Source organism: Canis lupus, chromosome 5, assembly GCF_048164855.1.
Source record: "Canis lupus baileyi chromosome 5, mCanLup2.hap1, whole genome shotgun sequence".
In the NCBI taxonomy this organism is placed as follows: domain Eukaryota; kingdom Metazoa; phylum Chordata; class Mammalia; order Carnivora; family Canidae; genus Canis; species Canis lupus.
In genome coordinates, this window is record NC_132842.1 from 73,860,986 (window position 1) to 73,871,841 (window position 10,856).

Consider the following 10,856-nt stretch of genomic DNA (forward strand, 5'->3'; position numbering starts at 1 on the left):
CCCTCTGCCTGTGTCTCTGCCTCTCTCTCTGTGTGTATCTCTTGTGAATAAATAAGTAAAATCTTTAAAAATAATAAAAAATTAAAAATAAAGATGGGTAAAAATAATAATAATAATAATCATCATCATCTAAAAGAAAATATTGTAGTGATACATCAAGCAGACTCAATTTCTGAAATTCTGCCCCAGGTACACATATTGAAAATCAGAAGAAAAAGTGAATTCAAAAGTAACACTGAGCCGCATCCCTCTAGACTCTGTAAAGTGGGAAAGAAAAACATGTAAGCATATCATTTCAATAGAACATTGGAAAACGTTTTCGCCGACTATGAATAATCAAATCAAAAATTTTAAAATATTTATTGAACATCTTCTCTGGGACAGAAAAGGAAACTGGCTCAGAGCGGTGAGTGACTTGCCTGGGGGCACACAGGACCTGCTAAGGCTGAGAAAAAGCTGGCAGGAAAGACTTCCACCAGCTGCTCAGGAAACCCCCACCAGAAGGGGTTGCCGAGGAGCCCAGGACGCTGGGTCAGGAAAACCAGCTCCCTACTTCCAGCTGCCCTCTATCCTCCAGCCCTTTAAAGGCCCTGCGTCTGCACAAATGTAACGGAAAGAGCATGCGCCGCAGATTCTAGAGCCCAGGTTCAGCACCCGGGCCCCGACTCGTCTGCTGTGTAACCTGAGGGAGTCACGCCCCCTCTCTGAACAGGTCTGCCCTCCCCTCAGTAGGAACTTAGACGCAGGTCAGGCTGTGGGCCAATCAGGAGCGCGTTAAATAGCCTCGACCTCGGTAGACAGTTTGTCACCTTTCCGCCACACTGAAAGCGGGAGGAGCGCCGTGTGGAGCTGAACGAGCAGCACGGTCTCTCTGGGCTTCTGGAAAGAACAGGTGACCAGGACCAGGCCAGGCGATTTCTAAATTCCTTCCAGCGCCAGAAAGAACCCTGGAACTTCTTCGTGGTCCAACTCCGCTCCGAACTCCCCAGGTCACCTCCCTCCCTCCTGCCCCTGGAGGGCGCCGTCCCTTTAAGTCTAGGTCGGCCGCAGCCCGGGCCAATCACGCAGAACCGAAGTTCTTTAAGGACCAAAGGAGGGAATTCAGCCGGAGCAGGAGGGCGGGGCAGGGGCGTGCCATCCAGCCAATCGGAATCTCCCTGGCGACTAGTGACTCACGTGTAAAGCTCCGCTGACCAATGGCAGGGCCGCCGGGAGGCGGGGCGCTCCCGCTGTGTGACAGCTGTCTGGACCAATGGGCATGTCGCCCGCGGCCTATAAGAGTCCGCTGGGCCCCTGGCTACGGGCTCTAGGGTCGGTTGGTCGTCGCCGTCGGAGGTGTGCCCCGAGTTTGCCTCGCCGTCGCTGCCACCCGGTCCCTGCAGCCGCGCCCCTCGCCTTGGCCCAGGCGCTCTCCCCGCCCGTCTCCCCTTGGTCACCCCCCACCCCCCGGTTTCTGCCGTCGGGGCCCCGGGGCTGGGCTAATGATGCCGTCGGAGAGTGGAGCTGAGAGCCGGGACCAGGCAGCCGCGCAGGTGGGGACGGCTGCGGCCTCGGCGGTGGCCACGGCCGCCCCGGCAGGCGGCGGCCCCGACCCGGAGGCCTCCTCGGCCTCCCTCGGACGGCACCTGAGTGGGCTGGGCTGGCCACAGGTGAAGCGACTGGACGCGCTCCTGAGCGAACCCATTCCCATTCACGGGCGCGGCAACTTCCCCACTCTGAGCGTGCAGCCCCGGCAGATTGTGCAGGTGAGAGGGCCCTGGGCGCGGGGTATCCTATCTCCGACCTGAGGCTGTCGTGCCGGGAGGCACCCAGAGTCTGTCCTGTTCTCTGGACTGCTAGGGAAAATGAGGCTTAGAGAGGGACAGGGATTGTAACGATCTCCCCGAGCATGGATAGCAGACCATGCGCCCTCCCCACTTAGCTTTCCCTTCCCCCGCCTCTGGAGAGCCCGATTCCTCTGGAACCATTCACCCTGGCCCTAGCTAGGAAATGGGAGGAGAGTGGGGAGGGACTTGGCTGTGCTGGGGGTGGGGGTGGGGGTAGCGGCGGCGGCGAGAGAACAGCCCTGGCTGCTAAGAAATAAGATACCAGGGAGCCCTGGATGGGTAGGTGTGCATGCTTGGGTTAAAATAGTTGTTGGGTGTTTTTTTTTTTTCATCTCCAAATCTTCATAGTTGGGCTTCACCCACCCACACACACACACCCATTCCCTCTCTCAAGGTCCTAGGGGCAGACTTTGTCCTGTTCTCCCACAGCCCTTGGCTCAAGAGCTCCGTAGCTAAGTGGAAAAGCCAAGAAATTCCTTTTTTTTTTTTTTTTTTTTTTTTTTTTTAGATTTTATTTATTCATAAGAGACAGAAAGAGGCAGAGGGAGAAGCAGGTTCAATGCAGGGAGCCCGATGCGGGACTCGATTCAGGGCCTTCCGGATCATGCGCTGAGCCAAAGGCAGATGCTCAACCACTGAGCCACCCAGGCTTCCCAAAAGCCAAGAAATTCCAATAAGGACTCCCTCTCAGCTCGAGTTGTGGCAGGAGGGGATTAACTAAGCACCAAGCCAGATCTGGTGCCTGCATGCTGGAGGTGTCCAGTTTAGGTGGTTCTCTCCTTCCCCAAAATTGGAAATGAAGGCTGGCCCTAGTGCCTCCTGAAGAGCAGGAAAAGAGAATTCTGATAGCCCTCTCCCCTTTTTTGGACTCCTTTTCCCATTTACCTAACTTTTAGCACCCCTAAAATTGCTCTTTCATCTGTATAACCTAGGTGCTGTCATACTCTGAAATGCCATAATATGGTAATTATTGTATCCATTTTCTGGCTGGGGAAGCTGAGGTTCCAAAAGGGGCAGAGAGCTGCCTAAGATTACCTAAAGAGGTGAAAATCAAACCTAAAGAATCGTGGGTCTTCCTGGGAGCCACCTGCTGGCAGGTTCAGTGTTTCCTACTCCATCCTCAGTTCCTTCTAAGGCTCAACTTCTAAGTCTTAGGAAAGTCTTCTGATAGAAACCAGAAAATCCAGCCATAATTCCTGTGTATTCCTGCCAGTAGATGGACTTTCTTTCTCGGGAGTTGTCCACAGAAGCAAGTGAAGCAGGCCATTCCCCTGCCTCCTACCATCTCAGCCTCCATTGAGGAGGAAGGGTGCCTGCTAGGGGATTACCTCGCCCTCCCTCCCAGGGAATGGGAGGGGGTGGGGGCAGATTCCCCAGGGCTGACTCACCTGCAGCCCCAGTGGTGCTCACTGAGGCATTCCTCAGTAGCTGCCCTGCTGTCATGGGGTAATTAGGAAACCAGTTGAAGCTTTTCTCCCCAGGACACTCAGGTCAGCCTTGGGGCCCCAGCTGCTGTATCTCCAGGACTGCTGTCCCAGACACAGGGGAAGGAGGAGTCCAGTGTGGAAACTCCCCTCTGCAGGGACAAAGGGTGCTCTGGAGGGGAAGTCCCTGCCAAACTGCCTTTACTGGTGTCCACTCTGTGTCAAGCCCTATTCTGGACACCAGAGCTACAGATGTGCCTGGGACCCCACCTCTCTGCCCTCAAGGTCCTCCCTTGAGAACAGTATTCTCCCGGACTACGGTCAAAGATGTCCCAGAGCAGGGAGCTGCTGGCTGTGGTGGAGAGAGGCAGGGGAGGCTTCAGAGCTGGCCTGGGAGGTTGGACATCTGGCTTCAGGGCCTGGACTATTCTCCGTTCCCTTTGCTGGGCCCAGTGTCCCCATCTGGTCAACACTGATGAGTTGAACTACTCTGGCACACCCTTTCAGGTTCCAAGATCCAAACAGAACAGGTACCTTCACCTGGCCTATACACTTGCACCCACAGGGAAGAAAGTCCATCTGCGGGTGGGAATCTACAGCTGGCAGCTTCACAAACTGTGTTGTGTGTGTGTGTGTGTGTGTGTGTGTGTGTGTGTGTGTGGTGGGGCAGAGGTGGTCCTGGGTGTGCATGGGGCATGGACAATGGTGCTTGGTGTATATGGGGATGAGGGTCATCATGCTGGCTGTGTGGAGGTGGGGGTGCTGGTGATAAAGGGAGGGATGTTAGCTATGTGTAGTGGGGGAGGCTGGTTGTCCATGGTTCAAGAATTAGAACCTTTCTCCCTCTGTCTCCCCACAAGACCTAGCCTACAGCAGCAATCTGAGCAGCTAGAGATGCTATTCTTGCATATACCTGAGCTAGAGGGATTCATTCTCCTGTAGGAGTCATCGTGTCGGACCCCCCCCCCCCCCCCCCCCCGCGTACAGCTCTGGGATGCCTGGTTCTAATTGAGCTCAGCCACACTTCTTGGCTGTGTGACCTTGGATAAGTCCTTTGCCCTCTATGGGCCCAGGGAATTGAATTAGACATTCAGATCTCTCTAGCTGCAGCCAGAGGGCCTGCATCAGGCAGCTCCAGATTTGAGTTTTGTAAGCCTGCTGGTGGACAGCACCTATAGCCCCCTGCAGGTCTTGGCAATGACCCAGGAACAGAGTTTCTGGGGAGGCCCTTGGCACAGGGGAAAGGAGGGTGCAGCCATGGCCCTCTCCACGGCTAGAAAGTCTGATTCAGGAGGCTCCAAGCTGCCCTGCAGTCTTTGGGAGTGGTGGCGGTATCTGGGGTCCGCCTGCCAAGCTGGCTGTAGTCACACCTGGGAGGGAGACACCAGCTGCAGGCTGGCTGACACAGCCGGCCCCATGGCCTGACGTAGGCGATTTAACGAGGATACTGCTACCTACTCACCAGGCCAGATGCCATGCCCTGGGGTGAGCATCAGCCTGGGAGCAGGAGCTGGCATTGAGTAAGGCTCAGTCAGCTCTACTGGGACCCGGGGAGGGGGCTGGTCTGCTCTCTTTGGCCTGCATGGGCGCAGCTGCCAGCTGCCCGAGTGTGGGTTACAAGTCCCACAGGCCGGACTGTGGCAACTGGCCCCTGACCTCCAGCTTCTCCAGCCTGTCTGGCCAAGGCATCTCCCTTTCCTAACTGCCTTGCCTCTGGGCTGCAGTGACTGGAGGGTCACCTCTTTGAAATTTTGAAAGTGAGGGAGGATTAGAACCCTAGTTTCTGGTCTCTACTCCTAAACCCTGGGATGGCAATGTGATGGAAGGAGAGTCCGCCCCACCTGGATTTGAAGGCACCTCTACATGATCTTGGGCAGATGACTATGCTCCTGTGAGCCTTGGTTTCCCCATCTATAACTCGGAGATCATAAAGAGCTGTCCCCAATAGGGGCGCCAGGCTGGCTCAGTTAGTGGAGCATGTAACTCTTGATCTCAGGGTTGTGAGTTCGAGCCCCATGTGGGGTGTAGGCATTACTTAAAAAGAAAATCTTTAAAACGAGGTATTAAAAAAAAAAAAAAAAAAAAAAAAAAAAAGCTCTATCCCCCATAGATTGTGGTGAGAAGGTCCAGGTATTCAATAGGTGGCAACTGGTATTCCTTTCCCACCCCCCATCCCCACAGCTCCTCCTCAGCATGTTCCTGATGGCCAGTTGCTGACCCCCGTAGCCATCACAATACCTTCCCTTAGTCGGGATCCTCCTCCCGGAAGCCTTCCTGGAGGGAGCCGCCCGCCTCAGATTGCCCCACTGCGGCTTGCCTCCTCAGCACTTAAGTGCATTCTTCGCAGTAATTCCTGAGAAGCGAGGAGGGCAGCCCAGCCCAGTGGTGCACGCTGACTTGGCAGCAAGGCGGGGTTGCAGAATCACTCAGGGCAGGAATGCTGCTTGGTCACTTTCAGGACTGTGTGTGAAGCACCCTGGGTTAGTGAGAAAACTGAATGTCCAGGCCCAGCTCCTTCTACCCACATGGTCCTAAGCCCAGAGAGATGCCTCTGGCCAAAGAAACAGACTCCAGATGCCTGGTAGGTTTGCCGGTCACGTTCCTGTGTCAGCAGACAAGGTCTGCTGCATCTCTTCCCACTTGGGCTGGGCGCTGAGCGCCTCCTGAGATGATCGTCCCAAGAGCAGAAAAGGTCTGGGTTTTCACCCCCAGCCTCGCCACTTCCGAATATGCTCCCCACTCGAACCTTAGAGGTCTCACCACTGCAAACCTCAGGTTCCTCGGCTCTAAAACAAGTGCTGTGTTTGCTTCACAGAGTCCTTGGAAAGATGAGTTAAGATGAATATATCATAGTCAAAAGAGCACGAAAGGGTTGGAGAATCCAACTGACCTGAGCTCCAAGCTCAGCCTGGCTACTCTCTGACCTTGGACGTGTTTCTTAACCTCTCTGTGCCTCTGGTCCCCCATCTGTAAATTGAGATAATAATTCCCAAATACAGGATTTTTATGAGGGTTAATGTAGTAAGGCATGTGAATCTCAATTACATTCCCAACACATTTGAGCAGTTAGCATCATGCCTGGCACAAAATGAAGTATTTTACTTGTAGCTTTAGAGAGGTAGAGTAGCCTAGTGGTTAAGACCTGAACTGAGTTTAATTCACCAGCTATGTGACCTTGGGCAAGTTACTTGGCCCCTCTGTGCTTCTATTTCTCCATCTGTAAAATGGGAATAATAGTACCTACCCTTTGAGGGAGGTACTAATTGTGAGAATTATACGAGTTTATATCCTAACGTATAAAGTACTTAGACAGGACCCGGCATTTAGTAAATTCTACATATGTGTTTGCTATCATTAGTGCTGTTCTTTCGGAGTCTTTGCTCCAAATGAGCCATTCTCCATGTTAGGAAATCAAAGCTGTAGAGGGTCAAAAGACTTTCTAAAGGCATGACAGCTGATAAGCGGTCAACGCGGTTAATGTTGGCGTGCTTATTACGGGGGGCCCAGGATCCTGACCCCTCTCTCTCCTGCTGTCTCTCCGGCAGGTGGTCCGCAGCAGCCTGGAGGAGCAGGGACTACGCGTGCATGGGGTGCGGTTACACGGCTCAGCTGCCAGCCATGTGCTGCACCCAGAGAGTGGCCTGGGCTACAAGGACCTGGACCTGGTGTTCCGTGTGGACCTGCATGGGGAGGCGTCTTTCCAGCTGGTCAAGGAGGTAGTGCTGGCCTGCCTGCTGGACTTCCTGCCAGCCGGTGTGAACCGAGCCAAGATCACTCCACTGACACTCAAGGAGGCATACGTGCAGAAGCTGGTGAAAGTGTGTACCGACACGGACCGCTGGAGCCTCATCTCGCTGTCCAACAAGAGTGGCAAGAACGTGGAGCTCAAGTTCGTGGACTCGGTCAGGCGCCAGTTTGAGTTCAGTGTAGACTCCTTCCAGATCATCCTGGACTCCCTGCTGCTGTTCGGCCAGTGCTCATCCACCCCCATGTCTGAGGCCTTCCACCCAACGGTGACAGGCGAGAGCTTGTATGGGGACTTTGCCGAGGCCCTGGACCACCTGCGGCACCGTGTCATCGCCACGCGCAGCCCCGAGGAGATTCGTGGCGGTGGCCTCCTCAAGTACTGCCACCTCCTGGTGCGGGGCTTCAGGCCAAGGCCCAGCACTGACGTACGTGCCCTGCAACGTTACATGTGCTCCCGCTTCTTCATCGACTTCCCGGACCTGGTAGAGCAGCAGCGCACACTGGAGCGCTACCTGGAGGCCCACTTCAGCGGGGCCGACTCAGCCCGCCGCTACGCCTGCCTGGTGACGCTACACCGCGTGGTCAATGAGAGCACCGTGTGCCTCATGAGCCATGAGCGTCGCCAGACGCTGGACCTCATCGCCACCCTGGCGCTCCAGGCGCTGGCTGAGCAGGGCCCGGCCACAGCGGCCGCCCTGGCCTGGCACCCCTCGGGTCCCGACGGGGTTGTGCCCACCACCGTGAGTTACTATGTGACTCCTGTGCAGCCCCTGCTGGCTCGGGCCCACTCCTACCCCACCTGGCTGCCTTGTAACTGACTCAGACCCTGGCCAGAAAGTACTGGGCCCACGCTGATGGAGCAGGGCCTCCAGGAGTGTGCAGAGGATGCCACCAGAAACAGGCAGCCTGTGCCGAGTGGCCCAGCACTGCTGCAAGGTTGGGCCTTTGACTGAACACACTGGACCCCACTCATCCCCAAGTGAGGCCCCCTGGGCTTAAGGCCAAGCTGAGGTTCTTGATTGGCCTTTGGGTTATTGCACCCCACTTTGGAGCAGCATAACTGTGGGGTGTGGGGGCTCTTTGTCTTGGGGGTCAATTGCCTTCAGGAGACAAAACCTGTTTGGGGTGATAGCCTCAATGCTCATCATCTTAGGTCAATTTCTGTGGCCTAGAAAGGGTCTTTTTGGGTAAAGCCAGCCCATAGTGATCCCAGCAGCCTCTGAAGACCTACAGCCCACACAATAGCTAAAATATGGTATGTTATACAAACTACTCACTTTGGATTGAGCCAGGCCCCTAAGAGGGCCTGGCGATCCAACCTGATTAATCACTGGGAGGAGGGAAACTGAGGCAGGAGGCAGCTACCTGGGTTTGCAGAGGGATAAGTTTAGCCCAGTTTGCAAACACCCCTACCCCAAGCTGTCAAGGTTTGTGGTGAGCAAGAGCCAAGCTGCCAGGGGTGGGACACAGCCCATGCCCCTTCTGGGCTGTTGCCCTCTTCGTCTGTGTTGTGAGGATCCCTCTGCCTAGAAGCTTGTTCTTCAAAGGGTGCTGGGCCCAGAATGGCCACAGTCAAGTGCTCCCACCCTACTGGCCTGGTTACAGGGTCTGCACTTGGAGGAAGGGAACCATGCCCCACCATCCCTCTGGATTTGTCACCATTTTGCACTCTTAACACCTGCCAATAAAGATTGTCTACACTAAACCTAGCACCTGATTTCTCCTGGGAGAAGGACTTTCCCTGGCAGTGGGGGCTCTGGCTGCCTCTCCCAGTCTGTGTCTGGCTTGTGTTGTGGGCAGGGACATTTAGGTGGGTTGTTGTCTGAATCCTGGGGTGTGGCTGAGGGTTTGCATTTGCTTCCCTCAACCCCAGCCCCGGCTGGAGGACTATGCCAGGAGCTCTCATCTAGAACATGTGACTTATACCTGCTAATTGCCTCAGCAAGTCTCTTGTTAAAGAGTAAATTTGTCAGTATTTCCTCCCTGGAGTCCTGATGACCCTGGATTTGGCCTCACACTCCAGGGCTAGGGCTGCTTGACTCCAGCTCTGCCCACCCAACCCTACTCCTTCTCAGGAGGCTGGTAGACAAGCTGAGTGAGTTTGAATTGGAGACCCCTTCAGACTGGGGGTCTTCTAACATCTTCCAGAATGAGAGCTCAGGTTTGGCCTCCCTACCTGAGAAAGGGGTTCCATCAGTTCTCTGGCTCCCTCTCTAACTGCCAAGCACTGATAGGCACACTCTGGCCTGCCCTAAACAGGTCTCCTAGAGGGACAGGGTCTCTCCTTTTCAAACCCAGCCAGGGCCCTGTCAGGCTCTCGGGGAGCTATTCCCTCAGGGCATCACCCAGTCACTGGCCTGGACGCTGCCCACTGTTTACCCAGCCCCTTTGATCCAGGGATTGCAAAGCCCTTAACATATTCAGCCTCATTAGTGGTTTCTGAAGTGGTGGCTTTGATGGTTTCAGCCAGGGTAAAAAAAAAAAAAAAAAAAAAAAAAAAAAAAAAACAAGGCCACAGAGGAGGCCCCAGGTGACTTGGGTGAGTCCAGCCACCTCACCTGCTCAATGAGTCCCTGCAGTGCTCGAAAGGGCTAGGACATTGCGTGGAAAGAGTTTCTTGGCTTGGTAACTGAAAGCAGCCTGCCATCCCACCCTATTTGTGCCCACCCAGCTCTGGGCCTGGGAGAGAATAAGTTTCTCCCAGCTCCCAATGGGGGCATGAGGGGGGTGTTCACCGGGTAAGAACACAGGTTTGGCTTGTTGGGGTGGGCAGTAGGGTTCACCTGGATATGGTTGTTTTAGTAAGAAAGCTAGACACCCACAGTATGTGTTTAGACACTGCATTCAGACCACCATGTGCCAGTGACCCAGGTAGGAGCAGAATACATCAGCAAACAAAAGATCAAGATTGGGGATCCCTGGGTGGCGCAGCGGTTTGGCGCCTGCCTTTGGCCCAGGGCGCGATCCTGGAGACCCAGGATCGAATCCCACGTCAGGCTCCCGGTGCATGGAGCCTGCTTCTCCCTCTGCCTGTGTCTCTGCCTCTCTCTCTGTGTGACTATCATAAATAAATAAAAAAAATTAAAAAATAAAATAAACAAAAGATCAAGATTCCCTACTCCCATGAAGATTACAGAAAATAAACTAAATTATATAGTCTGAGAAGGTCAATGATGCTTACAAGTATGTAGTAGGGCAAGGGTTTGGAAGTGCTGGAGTACTGATTTTTAAAGGTCAGGTTGGACCTCATCGAAAGGGTGACATTTAATCAAACAAAGACTTAAAGGCAGACTGGATGGCAAGTCATGCGGTGTCTGGAGAAAGAGCTTCTGGGCAGAGAGAATCTGTTAATGTGCACATGCTCCTGGCAGGCGTGTCTGGGGGAGGACACATGTGCCTGAGGGTGTCTGGCCGGCCTTGCTCAGGCATGTGTGCACACCGCTGCTGGTCTGCAACATGCATGGGTGTGAAATGTGGGAGAGCCTGAGCAGGAGTTCCTGGTAACAGCTGCTGTTTCTGGAGCCTCTCCTCTAGGCCAGGCACTGCTAAAGTCTTCACGGTCACTACCTCTCATTTCATCCTTGAGAGAAGAGTGATTGTTATTTCCACCTTTACAGACAAGGAAGCTGGTGTCAGAGGTCAAAATGTGGCTGGCTCCAGAGCTGTTGCTGTGAACCCCTGAACTCTCCTGCTCCTACACTGATTTCATGTGGATAAGCGAGACAGTGTGTCTTCTGTACATACGTGTGATGGAGCATGTTTGGTGTGTGACAGTTTGTACTGCTGTGCACTTACCATTTTATGTAGGACTAGGGCAGTGTAGCAGTGTGCTGAGATGTACAATTTCTTGATGTACATG

At 54.1% G+C, this 10,856-nt stretch overlaps 1 protein-coding gene across 1 annotated transcript; it reads left to right on the forward strand.

The window, feature by feature from the left end:
* The first annotated feature begins 359 nt into the window (after positions 1-359).
* TENT5B (terminal nucleotidyltransferase 5B) lies at positions 360-8,702 on the forward strand. Its single transcript, XM_072827612.1, has 2 exons — positions 360-1,745; positions 6,796-8,702. Exons 1-2 carry the CDS (start codon positions 1,482-1,484, stop codon positions 7,813-7,815), a joined length of 1,284 nt encoding a protein of 427 aa, XP_072683713.1. The 5' UTR covers positions 360-1,481; the 3' UTR covers positions 7,816-8,702.
* Positions 8,703-10,856: the final 2,154 nt, after the last annotated feature.